The sequence below is a fragment of the Sorex araneus genome, chromosome 3 (assembly GCF_027595985.1).
Source record: "Sorex araneus isolate mSorAra2 chromosome 3, mSorAra2.pri, whole genome shotgun sequence".
Taxonomy (NCBI): Eukaryota; Metazoa; Chordata; class Mammalia; order Eulipotyphla; family Soricidae; genus Sorex; species Sorex araneus.
In genome coordinates this window covers 173,277,361-173,303,365 of record NC_073304.1, presented here as the reverse complement: position 1 = coordinate 173,303,365, position 26,005 = coordinate 173,277,361, and the positions used below count along the sequence as shown (strand labels likewise).

Genomic DNA, 26,005 nt, shown 5'->3' with positions numbered 1-26,005 from the left:
AAGCTATAGAAGCAGGTACATGGGAACCCCAGTGAGAGCTCAGTGTCCATCAAGAGGGAACCGTTCAGGCTGGCATGTAGTTAGTCTAGCCCTGCTGCAGAGGGCCCATTTCAGGGGCAATAAAGCCTTCTGTAACTACGCAACTCACTTATAATTGGGTGGACATGGAGAGTATTGTGCTGAGTCAGAAGGAGAGGAAGGACACAGAATGATTATACAGAATGATTATATTACACAAATATACTCATTTGTGTGTATATATATACATATACATATATATATATATATATATATATATATATAAACATAATATGAGACTAACACCCAAGGACATTAGAAACAAGGGCCAGGAGGATTGGTCCATGGTTGGAAGATGCCTCATGTGCTGGGGGAGAGGAAAATTGGGATAGAGAAGGGACCACTATGGAAAAGATAGTTGGGAATGATCACTCTGAATAAGAAGTTTGTGCTGAAAATAGGTAAAGGAACAAACATGATAACCTCTTGCATCTGCATTGCAAATCCCAAAAGGAGAATGAGAGAAAGAGAGAGGGGGGGGGGGAGGGAGAGGGAGAGAGAGAGAGGAAGAAAGGAGAGAGAGGAAGAGAGGAGAAAGGGAGGAGAGAGAGGGAAAGGGGGAGAGGAGAGAGATATGGAGAGAGAGAGAGAGAGAGAGAGAGAGAGAGAGAGAGAGAGAGAGAGAAGGAAAGTGCCTACCACAGAGGCAAGCTGGGGGTGGCAGTGGGAGGAAACCTGGGGACACTGGTGGTGGGAAATGTGTACTGGTGGAGGGATGGGTGTTGGAACATTGTATGACCAAAACCTGACTATGAGCAGCTTTATAACTGTGTATCTCATGGTGACTCAATTAAAAAAAAAAAGACTTTGTGCATATCCTCTCCTGAGCTCTTCTGCCCTTATGGGGGGCTCTGATAGAGCATGAAGGGGAAGATGGGATATTTCCAAAGCGGGAAACAGGGTTTTCTCAGTACCAAAGAGTCACTCCTGACAGTGAGGCCCCCACGGGATTAAAATCTTTCCTGGTTGAAAACCACTGGCTCCGGGACTAGAGCGACAGTACAGCGGGGACAGTGTTTGCCTTGCATACAGCCGGCTGGGGTTCAATCCCCGGCATCCCATAGGGTCCCCCAAGCACCGCCAGGAGTAATTCCTGAGTGCAGAGCCAGGAGGAACCCCTGAGCATGCCCGGTGTGACCCAAGAAGAAAAAAAAAAGAAAAAGAAAAGAAAAGAAAACCACTGGTTTCCAGTTTGTAGACTATTATTCGGAGATGCCCTGGAGCGTTCACCAACCTGCCTCAATGGGACGATAGTCCCCGTCTCTCTGGACATCACTCGACAGGGAGAGTCCTGGTTATAAGTCGTGGCAAGAGCAGCTGGCAAGTGCCGACTGAGCTGGGGGCAGCAGGGCGAGCCTGTCATCGGAGACAGGGCAGAGGGGCCCTCGGTCCCTCATGCCCTGTTCCCAGCTACTGTGGCTCTGGTCTAAGTCCTGCAGGTCTGGGGTCTATTCCCCGGGCTCAGGCCTGCGGGCATTCAGAACTGGTGGGAGGGATAATACACAGCCACACACGTGTTGGCGGATGGGCACGAACATGTGAGTCTGCTCAGAGCCACAGAACTCAGAGGAGCAGGCCATCCTGGACAGAGCCAGGGGTGGGGTCTGCACAGGCAGCGGGACAGGGCCGTGAGTGCCAAACACCACCACCAGGGGGCGGCACTGGGTGCAGGATGGAAGCTGTGTGGGGAGGGAAGACCACCCAGGTCCAGGAGGGGCCCAGGCCGCATGGACTCAGCAGAGAGGCAGGGTGGGGGACGCAAAAGGGGACAGAGAGGGTGGGCATGGCGGGTCACGGTGTGCCCCTCAGCCTGTCCTCCTCCCGCCGGCCACCTCACCTGTCTTGGACGCAGCCTCCGCAGCGAAGTCTGCCGCGAACTTCTTGAGGATCTCGGCGCTGTCCTCCTTCACGAAGAGACCGATGAAGTTGGAGGAGGTGTACAGCTCCAGCGGCAGCGGGGCCGAGAACTTGCACTTCCAGCGGCTGACGGTGGCCTGCAGGGCCTCTCCCAGGGCATCCACTTTGCTGTCCTCACACTGGGGGGCGGGAGTTGGGGGGGGACAAGAGCTGTGTGAGGGACGGGGCAGAGGGGCCCATGTCCTGCTCACACCGGCTCGGCCCAGCCCACCCGACGCTGCAGACACAGAACCAGGACAAGACGCCTGATGATCCCAAAACAGATCGACTGTTCATCCTGTGCATCAAACAGTTCAACCTCCCCTGAGCCGGCTGGTGAAAGCTATGAGTCAGGGGACAAGGCAGCGTACAGAGGGTTGTGTGTGTGTGTGTGGGGGGGGGTCTCCTGCTGGCCAGCACCCTTGGGCCTTTTCTACGCTGACCGTTGCACCCTGGAGATGCCACAGTGATGAGGGCGTGTCCCTAGCACGGGCCCAACTGGCTTCAACCCCTGGAGCTGCTCGAACCCCTGGGCATCACGAGGGGTGACCCCCGAGGCCCCCAAGGACTGCCTGTAACCTGGGGACCCTCCGCTCTGCAGACCTTGCATCGAGGCACGGTAATGGTTGGCTGACAATTGTCAGGCGTCCAGGGCTCCCTGAGCCCTTCGAGGGAAACCCTCCCGCAAAGAGCCCCCTGCCCCCTTAGATATGAGCTGGTCGCCCAAGGTGAGTGGGGGAAGGACAGGGCAGGTGCAGAGAGCCGTGGCCGACTCCTCATCCCCCGGCATCAGGCAGACCCTGAGTGCTTTGGAGAAAACTCCTGGTGACTAAGGAATAAGACTCGGCGCGTTCTCAGGGCAATGGTGAGTGAGAAGGTATGGAAGAGAACGAGAGAAAAGTTAGAAATCTGGGGGGAAAAAAAACAAACCCAGGAAATAGTTTTGAAATACAAGGGCCGCCATGCTGCGTTGTCCTGACACACGGAAAACTCAAGTGGCAGATTTGTACTACGCCGTGACAGAGTCACCTGGGGCCAGGCAGGGACATGGGTTCGAGGCAGCCCCGGGGGCCCCATCTGGTCCCGGCTGCCCTCGTCTGAGCAGGAAGGCGGGTGCCAGCCCGGTGAGGGGTTTGCCAGCTCCGTCCCTCCTGGGGTCATGAACCTGAGCAAGTCCTGCTGAGCCTGGGAGAGCTGGGGGGAGTGACCAGATGCCCCGCCGACCTTCCCTTTTTTTTTTTTTTTTCTTTTTGGGTCACACCCGGAGATGCACAGGGGTTACTCCTGGCTCTGCGCTCAGGAATTACTCCTGGCGGTGCTCAGGGGACCATATGGGATGCTGGGAATCGAACCCGTGTTGGCCGCGTGCAAGGCAAACGCCCTACCTGCTGTGCTATTGCTCCAGCCCCCAACCCTCCCTTCTTGCCTGGGGCCACGCGCGGGGGGGCAGGGGGCTCACCATGAAGAACTGGCAGAGCGTGATGTGTGGGAAGATGTTGTGTGCCTTGTTCTTCCCGCACATCTGCTTCGACTGCAGCCAGAAATCTGACAGCTTCTGGCCCAGGGGGCCATTGGGCCGGAGGTAGAGCACGTACTCGCGGGGCAGAGGGTCATCCAAGAAGGGGTCACCCACGTGGGAGAAGAGCCTGCGGGGACCAGAGGGGACAGTGGGGGAGACGGCCCCGCTCCCAGGCACCACGCCCGTGGCGGCGAGAACTCCCCACCCCCGCTGCGCCCCCCCCCCTCTCTCAACCATCTTCTCTGCCCCGCCACAACCTCCTGCAGAGCCCGAGACCACCTCGGGGTCTCTCCATCCACTAGGCTTCCTTGCCCAGGCATCCCGAAGGGCGTCCTGGCCGGCCCTTCCAGCCACCACTATCCCCGCGTCCCCCTGGGCAGCGGGGGTCTGCAGGGGAAGCAGAGATTCTTTCAGGGGGACTCGCCCAGCGCCCACAGTGGGGCTGAGTGGACCCGGATGGCTGCATGCGGGCCAAGCGCCTCCCCCTGTACCAGCAACTGGGCCCTGCCTTGCATTTCTTTGTTTGTGTTTGGGGTACACCCAGCAGTGCTCAGGGCTCACTCCTGGCTCTGCACTCAGGGGTCGCTCCTGGCAAGGCTCAGGGGGATCCTATGGGATGCCGGGGATCGAACTCGGCTCAGCCCCGTGCCAGGCAAGCGTCCACCCGCTGTCCTCTGGCTCTGGGCCCCTGCCGTGAATCTCTTTCAGCAGCTGCAAGGAGGCACGTCTGGGCCAGGGTGGAGGGAAGAAGCCCCCGGCTTCATAAATAAACTTATTGCCAGGTCTGGAAGCTCACAGGCGCCCAGCGGCCCACGTCCTGCCTCGTACACAGACGCCCCTTCCCGGTCGGATGCTAGCCCAGAGTCTCGGTTATTTCATACCAACCAGTCACATGCTGCCTGAACGCTCCTTCCTCCTGTGGATGCCAGGGCCTTTTGTCTGGAAGGGGAAAAAAAAAAAATCAGATTTCTATTGTTAGTATTTTTAGCCTCTTAGCCGTTTCATTCGCAGCAGGGAGGAGCAGAGCGTGAAGCAGACAGCACCGGGGGTGAGGCTGAGCCTCCAGGGCTGTGTGCATGCATGCGTGTGTGTGTCGGGGGCGGGGGGACGTGGCAGGATCCCCCCACCCTGGGGTCAAAGCAGGTCCCAGGCAGCGGGGAATGCGAGTGATTTCCATGCACGGAGCAGCGACGTCGCCTGCAACCCCTGCAGTCTATTTTCAGCCCTTTCCAGATTCGAGTTTTATTTTTTGCTTCCCTAAAGGTTGTCATGTCTTGGGTTTTTTTCTTTCTTTTTTTTTTTTTCTCTTTCCTCCTTCCTTTTCGCCCACTCCCGCTTCCTGACCCAGATCCCCTCCAGAGTGGTATGATAAAAAGAAAAAAAAAGCACAACTTCATGGCGCCTTGGCGAAGCGCGTGAGGAAGGAGGGCGGAATGCCTTCCAAGATGGGTGGCTCTGGGCGCAAGGTCTGCGGGGTGGGTGGCCCCGGGAGGGCACACCAGAGGCAGACCCCCAGGACTGCTGCTCCGGCTCCTGGCCCCTCCAGGCAGGCCGAGGAGAAGCTGCAGATACTCAGCCCCTGTGCTATGCTCTGGGGCCACCTTCAAGGGCCACACACATACCCAGGCCTCAGTGGGGCAGGTGTGAAAGCATTTGTTGTGCAGACACTTAGCACCCTGGTAAGTGTGATGCACGCAAAGGTCAGGGAACCCCGAATGCCGAGAAGGAACTGGCCAGGGCTGAGGACTTGGGGACAGTTACACTGAGACGGGGCCCTCTCGGGGTGGGGCTGAAGATTGTGGGTGCATCTGAAAGGTGCCTGGCCCACGTTCCTGCTCCTTTAGTCCACCCGAGTCCAGCTCTGTGTGAGAGAGAGATGAGGGGGCGGGACTTCCGCTAAGTGCAACTGCCACTCCAAGCACTGGCCCCAACAGCTGTGCCCTCTGGGAGCAACTACACAACCAGGGGGTCTGACGGGAAGGGACTTCGGCCACCTGTGGGCACAACTGCCTGCACCTGACACTGGGAAAGCCGCTCCAGGGGTCCCAGGACCCAGGCACCCGGTGGAGAGGGGAGGTGCTAAAGAAGGCCGTCTGTCTGTCTACTCACTCCAAAGTCCACAAGCACCAGCCTCAGGCTAGTGACAGTGGTGCCACCGAGAGAGAGGGCAGCCACCGCCCCAGCAGACATACGGCAACAGAAGAGCACGTCACGGACACCCACACAGACCCCAACGCCAGGGATGCAAAAGGGTGGAAAGCCAGAGAGCCCCAGCCCAGCAGCTCGCAGACCCCTCCCTGCAGTCCCTTCCCGCTGATGCCCATGGCCACCCCACGGAAGGGTGCAAGCCCTGGCTTCCTTCCAGGCTAGAACGGCTCCCGGGGATCCAAGCCACCAGAACGAGATCCAAAGTTTCAAACACGATGGGGCCAGGTGTATGGCGACTGGTTTGGGGGCCACCCCCGGCTGTGCTCAGGGATCACTCCCTGCAGGGCTCAGGGGACGAGAGTAGGTGCCAGGGATCAAACCAGGTCAGCCACGTGCAAGGCCAGTACCCTTCCCGCTGTCTACGGCCCCAGCTCTGCGGAGGCTCTTTGACACCAGGGATCCCCGTCTTTTCCCCCTCCCAGGCCCTGCCACCCATCAAAGACGTCCCACTGAAGAGCATTTCCCCAGAAGCCTAACATGCATCCTCTGGAGAAGAAAGCCCCGGGTCAGCCTTGGTCCCAGCTGGGTTGGCGTGAGAGCTTGGAGCTCGAGTGAGGAAGACGATGAAGGATTGGCCCCGAGGAAAGGCTGAGGGAAGCCCCATCCATCTGAAAGCAAGTCGGGCGATCAGCCTTAGTGAGGGCGATTGTGCCCGAGGCAGCGGGAGAGCAAGAAAATCAGCCTTGGGTGGGCAGGACCCCTGGCACCGATGCCCTGACAGGTGGGAGAAGTTTCTAGAAAGTCCCACCAAGATGCACGATGCTGTTGGCAAGGAGTCAGACCCCGTCCCGGGGTCACGTGCCCCAGGCACCTCTGTAATGACCCTCCCTGTGCCCACCAGGTGGTGCCCGGGTCCCTTAACTCTGTCCACAGAACAACACAGGGCAAGAGGCCTGGCGTTTGTTTCTAGTCACTGAGACGCGAAGGATGCTGTGAGCCCAGAAAGTCTGGGAATCTGCCCGAGATGACGCTGGGTCTCAAAGGGAGAGGAAGAGCTGGACGGGGCACAGGCTGGGAAGGAAGGGCACACGAAAGGGGGCGGGGGGCGGTCCCTGAGGAAGGATTGTGGAGTGTGTGGCCTGGTCCCAGGTGACAGCGGGGACAAGGGCCACAGCAGAGTACGTGTGAGAGGCAGCCCCGCCACAAGGGCTGGGTTCTGGGAGATGAAACCACCTTCAGGAGGACTTTCAGGACTTTCAGGAGGGCGCACGGGGGGGGGGGGGGCGGGGCGGGGGGCTGCCGGCGGGTCAGAGGGATGCGGAGAGGCAGAACTGCTATGGGAATGCCGGAAGGTCAAGGAGGCATGGAGCAGATCCAAGGTAAGGACACCAGCTAGACCAAGTACCCCCAACAGACACCAGGGCCAGGTGGGGGCCGTGGTCCCCAAGTTTTCCCTGAGAGCGGCACCTTGCCTCTGGATCTCTCGGCTGGGTTCCAATTTCCCGTGTCTCTCACTTAGGAGTTTCTGAGCACACACGCCAGCCGTCCTGGCCTCAGGGCTGGCCCAAACACTGGCTTCCCCAGGGGAGAGAACCTGTCCCCCGTGCTCATGGGGTCAGTTTACCCACCCTCCACTAGCTGACACTTGGAGTAAGGGCCACCAGCAGACACAACACAGATAGAAATGGATTTCCTCCAAGTAGCAAGACCTTGAGTTTCCCTGTCACTCGGGGCCGCTCTGTCCTAGCTTGGGGCTGCTGGTTCACCCGGGCAATCTACCCGGCTTCCAGAATGCCCTGAAGTAGAGAGAGAGTATGGGGAACATTGTCTGCCACGGTGGCAGGGGGAGGGTGGGAAAGGGGGGGTATACCGGGGATATTGGTGGTGGGGAATGTGCACTGGTGGAGGGATGGGTGTTTGATCACTGTGTGATTGTAACCCAAACATGAAAGCTTGTAACTATCTCACGGTGATTCAATACAATTAAAAAAAAAAAAATCTACCCGGCTTCAGGATCCCACATGCTTTGTGCCACAGTTCAGAAGCTGCCCTGCACCGAAGACAAGATGACAAGGAGCTAAGTGGGAGCCCGTGTGAGGGGACGTGGGCCTTGGGAAACCATAACCAAGTTCTGTTTCCCTTGCACGCGACAGAGGCGGTCTGAGCGACCAGAAACCTCTCACGCCGACTGTATTCTCAGGCTGCAGGACACCCGTTGTTAGATTTTTTTCCACACCTAACAACTTTGAATTCAATTAAAAGGTGACCTAATTAATCAGCCCTCTCATTTCTCTTCCTTCAAAATCGGTGTAATGATCTGCAGGAGACTGAGAAGGGGCCAGCTGCCTCCTCCCTCCACTGGCCCGAGAGTCCACCACAGCAGAGAAAGGGGGACCAGAACCCCATGCACACTTAGAAGGGGTTCCTCGGGGTTAGGCTGAAAAACAGCCTGACGGGTCCAAGAATGTGGCTCTAGCTAGAACGATCAGAAGCTTTTTCTTTTTGTCTTTCTGGGCCATACTTGGCGATGCTCAGGGGTTACTTCCCGGCTCTGCACTCAGCAATTACTCCTAGGGGTGCTCGGGGGACCCTATGGCATGCCGGGGATCGAACCTGAGTCGATCACATGCAAGGCAAACTCCCTCTCTGCTGTCCTATTGCTCTGGTCCTTATCAGAAGCTTTTCTGGGCCTCGCACCACCTCCCCACTCGGGCCAGGAGGCTGTGGCCACAGGAGCTGCCCTACCTGTGGGTTTCAGAGGAGAAAAAAAATGGACAAGGAAGTCAGTGGGGACAGAGTCCCTGCACAGGGCAGACTGCAGCCAGCGTGGGCAGAGCGGCTGTGGCCCTGGGGTGCCCCCCCGTGCATAGGCTGGAGGTCGCACCCTCTCTGTGCCAGTCCCAAAGCAGGGGCTGCTCCTGCAGGCTGTGACACGAGCCTGGATTGGAGAAAGGAGCATGTCGGGTGCCGGAAGCGGGAGCCCAGGGCCCTGAGAAGCATCTCGGTGGCCCCTTACACACACACCAACCCCTCCCCCTTCTCGACACCCCCAGCGAATGCGGCCCTTACACCACTTCAGAGCTATGCACTCCAGACCCCCGGGGCAGCTTCCAGGGAAAGCAACTGCTGGCAGGACGGAGTGTCCCCCCGGAGCATCCCACCAAGAGCCAGGGGGATGAGGGCGAGGCATGAGGACACACTGGCAGAGCCAGAGTCACCCGTAGGCTGCAGCTGACTCCTGCCTCCCGGCACGACTCACGTCCAACAGGAACCAGCGAGCTGCAAGGGCTGCCTTGAGGGGTGCTCAAAGGACAACAGGTAGAGGACACTGGACGGGCGGAGGCATCAGGTGAAGTCGGGGTCTGGCCCTCCCGAGGCCGCTGTGGGTCCCGGCAGGAGCTCAGGCCTTGGCGCCCAGGTGAGCTGGGATTCTCCCCATCTGCTGCCTCTTCCTATGGACGCACACAGGAAGTCGGGAGTGACGTAGTTCAGGGGCGTCCCCCCCCCTCCTGTCCTGTCCACTCCCATGACACCGCCAGGCTGGACAACACGACTGAGAGCACTCCTGGATCCCCAGTGCTGCTTGAGGGTCTGGGGGCCCCTCCTGGCAACCCCTGGCCCCCAGGGCTGGATAGGTCAAGATTTGTCTGACCACGGGGTGTGGGGCTATTATTACCCCTGGCAATGCCAGGGCTCAAGCCCAGACCTTGCAGGTGCCAAGACCCTCCTGGGGCCGAAGCTCTGCGCCAGCCTACAGAATCTCAGGAAGGAGGCGCAGGGAAGCGCTCAGCACTCGGGCCGGGGGATAGCGGTTCTCCAAGCGGGCCCAAACACAGGCTCTCTTTCTCTGCACCTGGTCACCTGGGTCTGTTTCTCAGAGGACCGTTTATTCCCTGTCCCTGTATTTGGGTTCCTTCGGGTCCCCCAGGCCTGTAAGGCACCCGGGCAGTGCCTCGCTGCCCTCGGGCCTCCCGGTCCCGGCGGAGGGCGGCGGCGGCAGAGGGGCCCGTCGATAAACAGAGCCCTAATGGCCCACCGGTTTCCTTCCGAGGAAATGGGCTTAATGGAGAAGGCGCTATTGATCCTCAAGACCCTGTCTCGGGGTCAGCCTCACGGCGGTGCCCCCTTTCAACGACTGGGGCTAATGGACCGTGCTTTCAGCCACCACTGGTGGCCTGCTGGAGGGTGGGCCCCAGCGATCGATGGGCCGGCCAGCCCTCGGAGTAAGGGGGGGCGGGGAGGCACCCTACAGCCAAGGCCGGCCAACAAGAAGGATAATGCCATAGGGCTTTTATAATAAAGATAATCAGGGAGGGGAGAAGGAAAAAAAAATCCCTGAGTTATTCTGGGGCTGCCAGAGCCCAAGCGTGCTGTCTCCCCACCCCCCTCGCTCTTCCCTCCACAGGACTATTTTCCAACCCATAAAGAGCCTATTAAGCAGCTCCCCTGGGGGGGGGGGTGGTTAGCAGAGGAAACGCGGCTTTGGTTCCCGATGTTTTTCTGCGCAAGGCAGGCCGGGCGGTGCAGACGCAGATCTTGTTTTGTTCTCTCGGAAGAAGGGGCTGGCCGGGGCTCGGGCCCACGCTGGATGGAGGGGGGCAGCGGTGTGTAATTGGGAAACCAACCATTAGACCCTGGGCGGGATGTAATAGAACACCTTTCTTTTTGCACTGCCAGCTGCCGCCTTTGGATCAAGACGGTACCCCCTCACACACACACCCACGCCGCCACCCCCCCAATAAAAAAACAACGCGCCTTTACACCCAGGCACCGACGGGATGGAATTCCTCCAGAGCCAGGCTCTCTCACTTGCTGTGGGGCCATGGACAGTTCCCCGCTTCCCTTCTTTCCCTGGAGGCCTAACTGGACGCCGCAATGCCCGCCCTGCAGGGGAGAACGACAGAGCACAGAGCTCAAAACAGCGTCTGGCAGAGAGAGAGGCGCTGAACAGAAATAACGCCCGCACACACGCCCATGCCTATTAGCTCACAACCCTGGCGACTGCTTTTTCCTGCAACAAATGGCTAAGTTCCAAGCTGGTAGGAACTGTTTAGGACCAAGCATCCGCGTGAGGCTGGGAAATGACAGCTCGGGGCAGAAAGCCCCAAGTGTGATCCACGACACTCACTGCACAGTGCCCCCCTCCCCTCCCCATCTCCCCTCCCTCATGCCTTCCACAATCAGTGCAGGGAGAGTCCGACTCCCTTGAGGTGACCAGGGCGGCCCTGGTGCCCCCCCACCCCACATTACTGAGCCAAAGTAGCATCCCCAGACCCTTCCATGGAACCATATGCCCCCCGATGAGTCCCCCATTCCCTAAGGGGGGAAAAAAACTGAACATCCGAAGTTTCTACAAGGTCCAGGTGTCTGCAGTCAGATGCCCCCTGCCCCCCGCCTGAGGGGGCTGCCATGTTCCGCCATGGAGCCTGCTGATGGCCAACAGGGAGCCGCCTCTGTTTGGCCCAAGAATGTACAGCCCGTGGGGACAGTGACCTTGGACCATGTGCAGGCGGGAGGGCGCTCTGCTCCCACCCAGGCAGTCCCACCTCTCCTGGGCCTCCCGGTCCCCGGGGTCGCATTTTCTGCTTTGAGGACAACATCCTCTCTGGGCTCCGACCACCTCTGTGCAGCCGCGTGCTGGACACGCGGGGACAGCCCAGAAGGTCAGGGTCTAGGGTGCCAGCCTCCTTGTGGCCAGGGGCTGGCTTCCAGAAGCCCTAGCTTGGGGTCAGGCTCCCTTGGAGGAGCCAGTTTGGGGCACAGAGTCTGTCTGTCTGTCCCCAAGGGCCAAGTCCAGCTGCTCCGGGCGCTGAGGCCCCCTGGAGCCCAAGCAGCTGTGGGGGAGGGCACAGGCTGACCGGAGCCCCGAGAAACCCAGCGTGGATATGAGGAGCAGGAGTGGGGGGTGGGGGAACATGGGACATTGCATGTGGGGAGGCAGTACTTCCGGGGGGGGCCCTGCCTGACGGGCGGCCTCATCTTTTCTCCCCACTTTCCTACACTCACCCGGGAGCTTCCTACCAACCACCCACAAAGCAAGCAGCACCCCAGCACAGAATCTCCACCACAGATGAGAAAAAGGGGGCACCCCAGCCCGAGGGGCTTCTGGGGACTGGGCTGAGGGTGATGGTGGGGTGGGCAGAGGAGGGGGGTCCTTAGGCTCCTCTCCACAGCACTAACTACAAGGACTCTGCAGGGGGGCTGCGAGCCACCCAGAGCCCCAACAAAGGGACCAGAACCCACCGAAACCGGTGAAGGGATGCCTGCCCCACCTTGGGACGGCCGATGCAAAAACAACACCCGCCAAACCTGTTTATCTCCCCAATTCTTTCACTCCTGAGATTTCTGCCGGGCGGGATCTATCTCATCTCTGTTCTCACACCCCCTCGTGCTTTACTGGCTGTCCGTCCCACGGACCCTCCCCGCGGGCCCTCTCTGAGCGGTCACAGCGCTGCTTTTGACAGGTTGGGTCCCCAGAGCCGCCGCCTCTGCTTTTCCTTGCGTGGTGGAGCTCGGTGCTGACGCCCCACTGGCCTTGGGAGTGTTCTCTGCGTTGACGGAGGACTCGAGTTAGGTTGGGAGGTCAGCGTCTGCGCGCCGTGAGAGATGAAGAAATGCAGACCCGCAGGGCCACAGGAGTGGCTGGGGGCGCTCTGCAGGGTCCTGGTGTGTGTGTGTGGGGGGGGGGGGGTGGGACAGCAGCTTCTCGCCTAAGGGCAGCTGCCAGCTGCTTCCCAGACGCCTTCACCACCCCGTCACACGCCACCGAGACCCTTCATGGCCCCGTCAGTTCTAGCTTGGTACCAGTGGGGCAGGGGAGGAGGAAGTGGCCAGGATACAGACTTCGGGGTAGGGGTGGAACCCATACCTACCCTCTCAAGGGGGGACCCCACGCGCCTCAACGCCCAGGGCCTGCCCAGGTAACCCCTGCTGGCGACTGCGCCCAGAACACTCAGCCCAGAGTCTGCCTCCCCCACCCCCGCTCTGCCGACTTCAGCTGAGGTTTGGGGGGAGAGGGTGGTGCAGAAGAGCTCGTGGCTGAAGCTCGGGGGACCCGAGCACAGCTGGAATCCCAGACAGCGCGCCCCCACCAGCCGCGGCTGCGTTTCCTGAAACCACTTTCTGCTTCCGCTTTCCCGGGGACACTTCCCATCCGACAAACAGCCTCGCTGGGCACACTGGGACGCCCGCCAGCCCCACACCCTCCGGCCATCTGCAGCCCTCGGGCCATGGTCTCCTTGCCACATGGTCCCTGCCCCCCACCCCCTCCACAACCCCCAGGGGTCTCAGCTATCCTACACCTGGGGAGGAGGTTCCATGTTTGGGAAGCGGGAAGTATTCACTGCCCCTTCCCCCTCCCCAGAAAACCTTACTCAAAAATTGTGGCTGGTTCGTACATAAGGTTTGGGAGCACAGGGAGAGACGGCTCAAAGTGCTGGAGCACATGAGGGACCCCCAGACGCCACGCCCAGCACCACTGGGAGAGATCCCACTCCACAAAGAGAGAATAACGTGGGGCTGGAGCCACAGGACCACGGGAGGGTGTTTGCCTTGGACCTGGCCAACCCGGCTTCAATTCTCAGCATCCCAGAGGGTCCCCCGAGCACCACCAGGAGTCATTCCTGAGTGCAGAGCCGGGAGTGACCCCTGAGCATCGCTGGATGTGACGGGGGTGTCGGGGGGAGAGGGAGAGACAGAGACAGAGAGAGACAGAGAGAGCAGAGCTGTTTGCCTGCTGGATTAGGAGAGCTCAGAGCACTCAGTGCCCGTGCCTGGGGACAGAAGGACAGAGAACCACACATGAAGGGGGGAGGGCGAAGGGCCCCGAGGACCCCACAGTGGTCTATGCCTACAGCATCTATCACGCATACCCTGGTGCGGCACGTGTGGGTGCACACCCTGTGCGGATCCATCCTGAGCCCATCCAGGACCACGCGGGCCCCTGGCTCTCCTGAGGGTGAAGTTTTCTCCAAAGCCCTCGGCTACTGCTGAGATCCAGGGTCGCGTGGCTGGGCAGAGACTGAAGCCAGACGGGGCTTGACTCTGCCCCCCGGTGCTCTGTGCCCCTGGCCACCTGAGCCTCGGCTCTTCGTCCTTGGCGTGGCTCCTCCCGGGTGCCATGGGCGGCTGCTCACTGGCCGAGAGGCCTTGAGGACCCCCACTTCCTGGGGAGGGCGCCCCTCACCCTGTCTGTGGCACGGCTGTGGCTCCATGCCGCAGAGCACTTCCGTCTCTAAGCACCCCCACACTGGGGGCGCCCCCGGCTCTCCCTCAGCCCTGGGAACAGCTGGATGTTCCAGGATGGGAGCCGGCTGGTCACAGGGACACCGGGAGGGTTGAGCCCCTGGACACAGGGGCATGGGGGCGGGCTATCAGGAAAAGCAGTGAGAAGGGGGCGGGAAGGAGCACTGTCCAGGATCTGGCAGGCATCCTGCTCACGGAACAGCATCTCTGCTACTCCCGGGTCAGGCGGGGAGGTCGCTTCTCTCAGTTACACAGAGGGGCTGCGCCTGGCAGTGCTCAGGGGGCCCGCGTGGTGCTGGGGCCCGAACTCAGGACCTCACACAGGTGCTTGGCCACGGGGAGTGCTCCCCCCGTGCTCCAGATAGTTATTCTGGATTGTCTGTGGGCCACGCCCAGCCGTGCTCGGGGATGTCTCCTGGCTCAGTGCTCAGGTCCCTTTCAGGGGTGCTCAGAAAACTCTGCAGTGCCGAAACAACCTGCATTTCCGGCACTGGAGCCTGGTTAGGAATTTTCCTGGTCCAGAAGGATCGCTCCATGGTTGGAAGCCTGCCTCACATGCCGGGTTGGGGAAAGGCCTCTGGGATAAGAAGGTACCCATTGAGTCAGTGACGCTTGCGGGGGGACGGGAGATGTGTGCTGAAAGTAGATAAAGGACCAAACACGATGGCCTCTCATGATGCCCCAAGTAGGGAGAGAGCCAGAAGGAAGGTGCTTGCCACAGAGGCAGGGGGTGCGGTGCGGTGGGGGTGGCGGGAGGGGTACTGGGGACACTGGTGGTGGGGAATGTGCACTGGTGGAGGGATGGGTGCTGGATCACTGGATGACTGAAACTCAATCATGAGAGTTTGTAACTATCTCACAGTGATTCAATTTAAAAAAAAAAAGTTTTCCTGGCCCTGGAGATGTTTCCTTGGCCATGAGGAAACAGGCTGGAGAGAGGGAGGCAGTTTGGCGGGGGGGGGGTGGGGGTGAGGTGCGGGGGGTCACAGCTGACAAAGATACACACTCAGGGCTCCGTGGAGGGCACTGGGGAGAGCGCAGCACGGCTAAGACGGGCGCAGGGTCTGAGCACACCACGCCCTCCCTCGTACCCGCACACGGAACCACCTAGCCCGAGTGACTCAAAGTCGCAGGGAGTCGCCCGCCCCCGTCCCCACTGGATCCTGTTGCATGTTTCTGGGCTCTGGGTCTGACTGCGCTGGGGTTCAAGTGCACCCCCCAACACCCAACACCCGCAGTTCCTCCGATGCGGGTCGGCCCGGAGTCCTCATAGGTCAACACACGGAGGCTCTTATGCCTCCAAGCAGGTCCCAGGAACTGAGTCTCACCCGTAACCAGCCCAGGAACTGTCCCAAAGGCCTGTGCCCGGTGGCCAGTGTTCACCCGGTACCAGAGGAGTGGACATGTGATGGGGACACGCAGCTTCCATAACTAGCCCCGAAGCCCAGGAAGCCGAGAGTAACCGGGGTCAAGTGGATGACCCCTCCCTCCCTCCCCCCGTTTCAGCCCAGGTGGCCCCTGAGTCACGAGATGTACTGTTGCTTCTCTTTGATCTATATTTAAATCCAGTCTTCAAATAACAGGACCTTGAGCGCAAACGGAGGCCAAGTTGACTGCTGTCCCCCCTCCAAGGAGGACCCTAAATGAGTCACTTCCCCCTGCCTGCTTCCCCTGCGCTGATAAGGCTCCTTCCTCTTGGGGGCGGAGAACCACTTCTGCACGACCCCAAGAACCATTTTCTCCGGCAGCCCAGGCTTTGGCGGTGGGACAAAGTGAGGGGTTCCCACTGTCTGGCCCTCAACTTCCAGAAAGAAGCCAACCCTCATTTTCCTTAATAAATAAATAAATAAATAAATAAATAAATGCCGTCGAGCAGGCAGGGCACTTGCCATGCACATTGCTGATCTGGGTTTGATCCCTGACACCCTGAGGCCCACCTGGAGTGATCCCTGAGCGCAGAGCCAGGAGTAAGCCCCCAGCACTGCCGGGCGTGGCACCCAAACAACTTCCCACAAACAAACCGAAGGGCACAAACCCCTCAGCGTCCCACTGGCCAACCTCGCCAGGCCACTGACTCACCCCACGTGGCACCCAGCTCACGGGTTTCCCTGAAGTCCATGCAAAGATCTTGCCAGTGGACTGTGACGGGGAGAAATCACACAGTCCAACTTCCCCATTCTCAAGAGGCCGAGGGAAAGACGAGCCTCCTGACAGCCACGGACAGGCATGGGGTGCTGCCAGGCAGACCCTCGGTGGCCCCCACTCCGGTTCGGCCCTCCGCGGGCACTTGCGCCCCCATGATCCTCCGGGATATCCTGTCTCTCCAGCGGCTCCCGCCGACTGGCATCACTTCAAGGCCCCTGCAAACCCCCCAAGTCCCTCCTGCCAACCCCCCACCTGAGGGGCTGGAGCCATGGCACAGCGGGGAGGGCACCTGCCTCGCACATGGCCCACCTGGACTCAATCCCTGGTGCCCCAGATGGTCCCCCAGCACGACCAGGAGTGAGCGTGAGCCCTGAGCGCCACCAGGTGTGGCCCCCCTGAACCAAATAAAGAAATAAAACCTCACAAGCTCCTGTGCCTGCCCGGGGTGGGCGCCTGGGGGGAAGGATGGAGACCGAGATGTGAATGTTCTGGAAACGCTGGTCCCACTGCATGCACCAGCTGCTCAGACGCCCCGTCTGATGTGGGCCGGAGAGGATGGCTCGCACACATGGGGCCCTGCTCTGTCCCCTGCCTGTCCTTCTACCCCTTCAGACCCCTCCTGTTCCCTGGACCTCCCCCCAACTCAGCCTTGAGCCCCATCATCCGTGCCTCGGGGATCGGCTTCTTGGATTCCCTGGGTTACCCAAAGGCAGATAGGGTCCCTGCCATTGGGGGTACTCAGCGTGCTCGCTGAGTGGGGGTCGTCTGTGATGCCCGGGGGCCTAGGGAAGGGTCACAGGCATGTGCCACTGTGTACCTGCATCCACAGTGCCCGGGACACGGGCGACATCCTGCCCAGCAATCCTCGGCCCCAATGTGATCTCAGGACCGGAACCCGGGCGCCCTTCTTTCCAGAATGACCCCAATTTCCTAAGGATCGGGGATTTTCACTGGGTGTCTGCAAAGAATGCAAGCCACACTCAGCAGTGATCACGGGGAAAACCGTCTCTGGTCTGGCCCTTAGCCACTGGGTCCCGAGTTCACTTCTCTTCTGGGTCTTGTTGCATAAAGACAGGCCAGGGAACACGGACCTAACCACCTCTCTGGCTAGCCAGTCAGCTGCCTTCTTCTCCATTTATCCACCCATCCACCCATCCACCCATCCACCCATCCATCCCACCTACCTATACATTCATCCCCCCCACCCAGCCATCTACCATCTACCCCATCCATCCATTCACCACACCCCCCCTCATCCACTCTTCCACCTTCCATCACGCTGAGCATTTGAGAGGGATGAGGCCCAGAGCCAGGCTTTGGGAAACCCAGGGATGGACCAAACCTCATTCCTGACCTCATGGGGCTCATCGGCGGCAGGAGACCAACTCCGGCCCAGAAATCACAATGTCACTTAAAAGTGGGCTGGGGGCTCTCAGTGGGGAAAGGCTGGAGTCTGAGGGGGGGGCCTGATGGAAGCCTGCAGGCAAGACAGGAGAAGGAACAGCAGGAGAGATGATGCAGAGGCTCAGCGGTGACCAATAATGTCCTGCCGTGGGAAGGGACACGGCAGGAGAAACCTTAGAGGTTCAGGTTTTTCACTGGAAGAGCTTTGTCATTGCCAAGAGGCTGTGTGTGGTTTAATAATATCGCACTCGTTTGTGGAATATAAAGTAACATAATAGGAGAATTACACCTAAGGATAGTAGAGATAAGGGCCAGGACGAGTCTCCACAGCTTGGAAGCCGAGCTCATGTGCTGAGGGAAAAGGCAGGTGGGATGGAGAAGAGACCACCAAGTAAACGATGCTTGGAGGGCTCGCTCGGGATGGGAGATGTGCGCTGAGAGTAGAGTATGGACCAAACATGATGGCCGCTTAGTGTCTGTATTTCAAACCATGGCACCCAAAAGGAGAGAGAGAGTAAGAGGGAATGTGTCTGCCACAGAGCAGGGGGTGCGAAGGGGATGGGGGTGGCGGGAGGGACACTGGGAACATTGGTGGTGGAGAATGGGCACTGGTGGAGGGATGGGTACTCAAACACTGTTCAGCTGCAATGTAATCACGAAAGCTTGTAAGTCTGTAACTGTATCTCAGGGTGATTCATTAAAATTTAAAAAAATACAAAAAAAAAAAGATGCAATGTAAAAAAAAATAATATCGTGGAAAGACAACCTGGAAGATGCAGAAACGTCCTTTTTCAGCAGGCAGCTTGAAAAAGCCCGAGTCTGGCTTGGATATCGTCAAGGAGGGAGCTTGGGGAGGAATCCGCTCCTTCATAGCGGCTACCAGCCCTACCCTGCTATGGAAGGGCAGCTGGCACGGCAACTCCCCCTCCCTCCAGGTCCCGAAGACCACGCACCGAAGAGATCCCTGCTAGGTCTCACGGGCCTGCACCCCATCAACGCCTGCCCAGGGCACTGCCGGACCCTGCTGGCCTGCCAAGAGCTGAGGGAGGCACTGCAGACAGACACACAGCCCAGACACACGGCCGCCCTTCAGGCCAGACCTGGAGATGGGGAAGCAAGAGCTTCTGCCTTTTCCTGGTGGGTGGGCCGTACCTGGCGGTGCTCAGGGCTGTCCTGACTCAGAGCTCAGGGGAACATACGGATGGAACCTGGGTCAGCTGCGCAAACAAGGGCCTTCCTCACTGGACTCTCTGCCCCCAAGAGTTTCTATCGCAGGGGAAAGCCAGGTCTGGCCCCGGCTCTGTGCACGCACCAAGGCTCGTCCCCATGCCTTGGCCGGTGTCTCCAGACCCGGTGGGGACATCCCTCTACACAGTCACACAGACACACGCTCAGTACACGTTGGGGCCACCACTGCTCACCACACTCCTGGGCAACACGCTCACACACACATGCACACACGCGATCCCAAGCACCACCAGCAGCGTACCCGGACACTCACGTCGTGCACGCAGGCACGCGCATGTTTCCCCGCGCCCAGTGGGAGGCGCTGGTGTGGCGGCACTCATGTTTCCATCTCGGTGGTTCACAAACAGGAAGGCTGGCGGGGAGGGGAGGCGGCGGAGGCCAGGCTGGGGGCCCAGGTGCAGCGGCCGCGCTGAGGGGCCGTGGGCCTGCGCTCTGCCCTCCCCAGGACACCTTGCCATGCCCCTCACTGCCACAGGCACGCAGGGCTCCCTGGGCCAAGGCTGTGTGTGGGCAAGGAGGAAGGGAACCCCGAGGCCCCCTGGCTGCCCGGATGGGGCCCCCCACTCTGGAAACTCTCTGGGTGTGGCACTGCCCGGGCCCCCCTGGGCTGCTCTGCAGAGGCTCCTGTTGGGGCCTGACCCTGAAGATGACCGGGTCTCCGGGCCAGAACCAGCCCCTTCCTCCACCTTCACGGCAGCTCTCCAGGACGTGGGCAAGGCATTCGTGTCTCAGAGGGTGGGCCGAGGGCCCCGGAAGCAGACCGGGGGTCCCCACTGTCCAGTTTCAAGATCGTCCCAGCTCTCCCAGCGGGTTCTGCACAGGAGGCGGGGCCAGGGCGGCCAGCTGCAGTGGCCAGGGCCAAGTCTGACAGGAAGCAAGCTGGAGGGAGGGAGAGAGGACGGGACAGAGCTGCTCAGGGGCCCTCGGGGTAGTTCATGGCTCCCACCCCGTCCTACTCCCACACACGTGCACACGGCACCCCCACATACAAATACCATGCCACACATATAGCATGCCACATACACAACAGGCATACCACATGAGCAGTATTCCACACACAACACATACCACATGCATAACACGTACACACAACATGCATGCCACATGCATAGCATGCCACACACAGCATGCATACCTCATGCATAACATGTACACACAACACATATGCCACATGCATAGCACGCCACACAACATGCATGCCACACGCATAACATGACACACACCGTACTACACACATAAGCTGTGGAAGTGTATGAGAGACCTGTCCTGCCTCGTGGTCTGGCTGGTTTTGTGTGTGTGTGTGTGTGTGTGTGTGCGCGCGCGTGCACGTGCACGTGCTCTGGGATGAGCATCCTCCCTGCAGCCTAACTGCCCTGTGAGACACAAGGAGGTGGCTGGCCTGTCACAGCGAGACACCCCTGCACCTCCCCAGGGGAGCAGCCCGGGAGTCTCCCTCCACGCCCCTCCCTCTCCTGAGAGGCTCTCCTCAGCCTTCAGGCCTTTTGCTCCCCAGGGAGGCGGAGACCGTGAGGAAGCAGACCCTGAGACGACTTGGCCTGGCCCAGCTCCAAGTGTCCCTCGCCCCGTCTGCTTCTGTGGGGGCAGGGAGAGGGGCTCTGGGCTTCCAGCCGGGGGGCCTGCAGATGCCCCACTCCCCCCTGTGTGGGGTGATACATGCACTCAGGTTCTAGAAAAGAACCTTCTGGAAGCGCTCCAGAACAGGAGGCTTGCTGGCTGCCTGGGTGGGTGACTGACCAAGGAATTGCTCAAGGCCAGTTTCACTGGTCAGCAAAAGGGTCCAGGAAGTGGGGCGGGGTGGGGTGGGGTGGGGCGGAACCGCCGGGCCACTCACCCCAGCAGCCAGGCCACCCAGGAAAGTTCACGTTGGGGGACGCTGTGGGCGGGAGGGGGAACAGCTGTCTCGCCCGAGCTTGTCGAGGCAGCATCGCGAGTCCCATCCAAATAGGTCAGCTCTGCCACAGGGGCTGCGCGAGTCTCCGAGTGGACGGTCCGCACAGCCCGGGCACACTGGGAGGCCCCCGGGGGCCCACGGCCCTAAGGTGAGGGGCTCCAGCGAGCCCCGCCACCTTCCATCACCACCATGCACGTGAGCTCTGCACGGCCTGCACAAGGGGGAGGTTTAAAATAAATTAATTTAAAAAACAAAAACAACAAGTGGGAGGCTTTGGTGACAGACTTCAATTTTTCCTTATATTTTGCTTTTTAAAACCCTTCGTCAATGTGTTTGCGTGGAGACCAAGCTCATAGTGTTCAAAGTCACTATTAAACAAAACAAAACAGAATCCGTGTTGTTCACGGAACTGAAAGAAGACTTGCTGGAGTTTTCTTTTTCCTACGCAAACTCCTACAGAAACCAGAATCACGGCCCGGCTCCTGCCTGCAAACGCACTGGCAGGTGAAAGCCAGTCTGGATTTCTCGAGTTAATTTTTTGTGGTGGTGGTGGTCAGGGAGGGGTGATGGGGGTGGGGGTCTGGAACAAAGGTCAAGGGGCGTAAGGTCACTCGTGGAGCCTAGGCCTCTCTGTGTGGGGCTGACAGTCACTGAGTGGACCCTGCATTCTGGGGGCCAAAAGGGACACTCAGTGTTATTGGGGAATCGTGTGGTGTCCGGGAGGGAACTCAGGGCCTTCACATGCAAAGCACATGCTCTGACCCTCTGGGCTATTTTCTGCCCCCTCAATGGGATGTGGAGGGACAGGGACTCCCAAGCAGTGCTCAGGAGTCCACTTCCAGTGATGTGGGGCCTAGAGTTGCTGGCTGGGCTGTGTGACCCCTCAATATACATATACATATACACACTACACACACCACACATATATAGAACACATTCAGATACACACACATGTATACACATATACACACATCACACATCATACATCACACATATACACAGACACACATACAGATATACTCATATACACACATACCACATGTCATACACCACACGTATATAGACACACAAACATATACACATTACACCACACAAATACACATATACACACTACACACAGCACACATCATATACCACACATATATAGACATGTACACACATCATATACCACATAGAGACACATACACACACCACACACATGTATACACATATACATGCACTACACACATACATCACACATATATAGATACATACAGATACACCACACACATATACACACATATGCACATGCCACACACCACACATCATATACCACACGTTGACACACAGATACGTCACACACACATATACACATACACACACCACACATCATACACCACACATATAGAAACATATACATATATAAGTACACCACACATATACACATGCTGCACACGCCGCACATCATACACCACACATATATAATGTCTCGTGTGGGCATTCGGCCAATGAGAAAAGTCAAATAACGCCAGAGCGGCCACAACCGAGCCCTTCCCCCACTCGAGTCTGGTTCCTCTCCTGTCCCACGGGTCTGGGGGAGCCCTTGGGAGAGCCCAGCCTCTCTCTTCATTTGGGACCCCCACCCACACCAAGACTCACATCCTACACACACACACAGCAAGGCCCCCAGCCTGCCAGGAGCTCCCACCGGCCCGGGGGCTCAGGCGCTCTCTGTGGCTGCTGGGCGCAGGACTGACCCCCACGAGCATGTCTTGGCTGAAACTACAAAAACGCCAGAGGCTGCTCTGGCAGCTGCACGGAGCGTGAGGCTCGGAAGAACCACAGAGCGTGGCCTGGCTTCCCCGCCACCAGCCACTTCCTGACGGGAATGCGGCCGGCGGCCGGAGCCCACCAGATGCCAGGAACCAGGCTGTGCCAGTCTCAGCGCATCTGGGCCGAGGAGGGGGCAGCCTTCTCGCGGCTTAAAGGGAGAGGGCAGCGCAGAGCCCACGGCCCAGTCCCAAGCCCACAAGCTCCGGGAGAGTTTGGCGGGAAGGAAGGAAGTCCGGGTCGATTTGCCGAGTCAGGGAGCCAGCGCAGACAATTCTGCCCGACGGTTTTTGTTTCTTATCAGGCACCGCTGAGGGCTACTCCCAGCTCAGCGCTCAGGGTGTAATGCAGTGCACGGCAAAGCATGCAGCCCTGTCCGGCTGTCTCTCCCTCTCCCTCCCTCCCTCTCCCTCTGTCCTTCTTCCCCTCTCTCTCCTCCTCTCCCTCTCTCCCTTCTTGTCTCCCTCTCTCCTCTCTCCCTCTCCCTCTCCTTCTGCTCTCCCTCTTTCTCTCCCCGTCTCTCCCTCTCCCTCTCTCCTACTCGCCCTCTCTCTCCCTTTCCCACTCTCCTACTCACCCTCTCTCTCCCTCTACCTCTCTCCTTCTCTCTCTTCATCTCCCCCTCCCCCTCTCCTTCTCCTTTTCCCTCTCCCTCCCTCTCCCTCTTCCCCTTTTCCCCCCTCTCTCTCCATCCCCCCTTCTCCCTCTCCCTGCTTCTCTCCTATCCACTCCACTCTTGAAAGGTAACTTCCTACAGGGCAAGATTAATGCTTTATTTCCATGCACCCAAAAAGGGAAGGACACAAAGTTATGTCTCCTGGAGACTCGGAGAGAACAGAACCATCAGGTCCATGACTAGGAGCGGGAGGCGGGGGCGGGGTGGCGATGAGAACTATCAGACCGTGGTGTTCACTGATGCCCAGCACCCAGGCACTCGGCACAAAGTGCTCACCAGCGGTCAGGAGAAATGGCATCATCCCCCTTTCGCCCTCAGGAAAACTGAGTCTCGAGGTTAAGTGAGCAAGTCAAGGGCTCACAAGTGGTTTTCTGCTCTGTATTTAAAATACTTCCACCGGAGGCCGCAGGGCGGAAAGGTCGTATCTGAATCTCTCTCACTCTCGTCCTACTGTTAGGAGCAATTTTCCGAAAAAATAACCCCCAAACCCCACTAATTTGAGTTAAGCCTTCCACTCCTTTACAAGTAGTTAGTGGCCCTGGGAAGAGAAGAGAGAGCCAGCAAAAATGAGGCCACAGACGGGCCTGACTCTTATAACAAAGGAGTCAGAAGCATACAATGGAGAAAAGAAACTCAATCACCACTTAACATCACACACAAAAATGAATCCAAAGCAGCCAACCCTGGCTGGTTCCATCCAAGCACTGCAGATGGTCTTCTGAACTCTGCCAGGGGTGATCCCTGAGCTCAGAGCCAGAAGTAAGCCCTGAGCACCGTTGGGTATGGCACCAACAAAAACAAATGAAACCCAAAATGGATGAAAGGGGCCAGAGCAACAACGAAACGTTAGAGCACAGACCACACGTTCGGAATGCCCTGAGTTTGATCCCTGATAAGCCCTGGGCACAGAACATCAGTTCTCATCACTGGGCCCTAGAATCACCCTGTAAGAAGTAAATTAAAGACTTCAATATCAGACCTAAACCCAGAGACTACAGAGGAAAAAACGGGTGATACCTGACAGAACCCCAACATCAAATGTGTTTGGAGATCCAGGTCCAGAGAGAGAACAAATGGGACCACGTCTAGTTAAAAGGCTTTTACAGGAGCTGGAGTGATAGCACAGCGGGTAGGGAGTTTGCCTTGCATGCGGCCAACCCGGGTTTGATTCTCAGCATCCCATATGGTTCCCCGAGCACCACCAGGAGTAACTCCTGAGTACATGAGCCAGGAGTAACCCCTGAGCATCCCTGGGTGTGACCCAAAAAGCCAAAAAATAAATAAATAAAAATCTTTTACACAGCAAAGACACTATACGGAACCAAGATGCCACCCAGCTATTCAGAGATGTTTACATCATACATCTGACAAGGGCTCAGTATTCAAAATATAAAAAGCTGTGGTTTTCAGGTGTTGGTCTATAGGTGTGAAACGGTTATTAAAAAAAAAACCCACTGACATAAAGAACTCACACAACTCAGCAACAAAAAAGGAAACAACCCAATTTTAAAACAGCCAAAGGATCTGAATTGACACTTCTGCGATGAAGGCCCAGAGATGGGTTCCTGCCACTTTTCACTTGGGAGGGACCATAGAAGTCTGCTCACCCCCACAAGAACCGCCTGTGTGGCAGGCGGGTTGGAGGCAAGTGGTGGTGGGAATGTGGAGACGAAAAAACTCACTGGTGCATGGTTGGCAGCAATGTCAGTGGCTGCAACTGAACTTCATGGAAAATAAAGGTCTGGAGTTTCCTTAAAAAAAAATATATATATATAGGGCTGGAGTGATAGCACAGCAGGTAGGGCATTTGCCTTGCATGCTGTCAACCCAGGTTCGATTCCCAGCATCCCATATGGTCCCCCGAGCACCGCCAGGAGTAATTTCTGAGTGTATGAGCCAGGAGGAACCCCTGTGCATCACTGGGTGTGACCCCAAATGCAAATATATATATATGTATATATACATACATATAAACGTAGGGCTGGATAGCACAGCAGGTAGGGCGTTTGCCTTGCATGCTGTCAACCCAGGTTCAATTCCCAGCATCCCATATGGTCCCCTGAGCACCGCCAGGAGTAATTCCTGAGTGCATGAGCCAGGAGTAACCCCTGAGCATCGCTGGGTGTGACCCAAAAAGAAAAATAAGAAATGTATCAGAGAGATGGCCAGTGGGCTGGACACATAACACATGCTTTGCACGCAGGGGGCCTAGACTCAACCCTCAGACCGCACGGTTCCTCCTGACCATGACTGGGATCAAGCCCCAAGCACTGAGCCAGTCGTTACCCCCAGGCACCAACCAAGCGTGGCCCCAAAACCAATAGATGTGGTGTGTGCTGGGGAGGGGAGCAGAGAGGGAAAGAAATCGAGAGTCCATATGGTTCGACAATACCACTCAGGCATTTATACAAAGGGTATGAGAACATGAATTGGGAAGAGTTTTGCACCCCTTTGTTCAGAGCAGCATTCTTCAGAGTCACCAACACATGGACTCAACCCCCATCAACAGATGAGTGGGCACGGAAGCTCTGTGGGACTCTGCTGTTAGAAAGACGAAATGGTGCCCCGTGGGACAGAACGGGCTGTGAGGTGAGGTGTGCTCAGGGAGGTAGGTGAGGAAGAGAACGATGATTCCAGGACAGTTTCCGTCCGACGTGGGATAGGAATGACTAAAGCAAACAGACTGGCAAAATAATGACTCCTTCACTTGGCCAGGGCTACGGTGGTTGGCAGAGGGGAAGCGGTGTTGGGGGGGGCGGGAATGAGTCCAGGGGTCATTTTGGAGGTGTGACTCTGAGCCCCTTGAATTCAATCATGCTGGAAGCCAGTGAGAGATCAAGAAGGAAAAAAAAAATGCAAACATGGACTCTCCCCCCTCCCCCACTCCGTGCCCCAGTCCCGGAATAAAATTTAAACACCTAACCCT

General features: G+C 58.1%; 1 protein-coding gene across 1 annotated transcript in view; it reads right to left on the bottom strand.

Moving 5' to 3' along the window:
* Positions 1-26,005, bottom strand: part of UBASH3B (ubiquitin associated and SH3 domain containing B) — a 93,528-nt gene that overhangs the window by 22,487 nt on the left and 45,036 nt on the right. The window contains exons 2-4 of the mRNA XM_055131613.1: positions 4,379-4,432; positions 3,434-3,620; positions 1,916-2,114 (exon numbers count right to left, since the gene is read on the bottom strand). Coding sequence (XP_054987588.1) covers positions 1,916-2,114; positions 3,434-3,620; positions 4,379-4,432 — 440 coding nt within the window. The remainder of the gene's footprint in view (positions 1-1,915; positions 2,115-3,433; positions 3,621-4,378; positions 4,433-26,005) is intronic.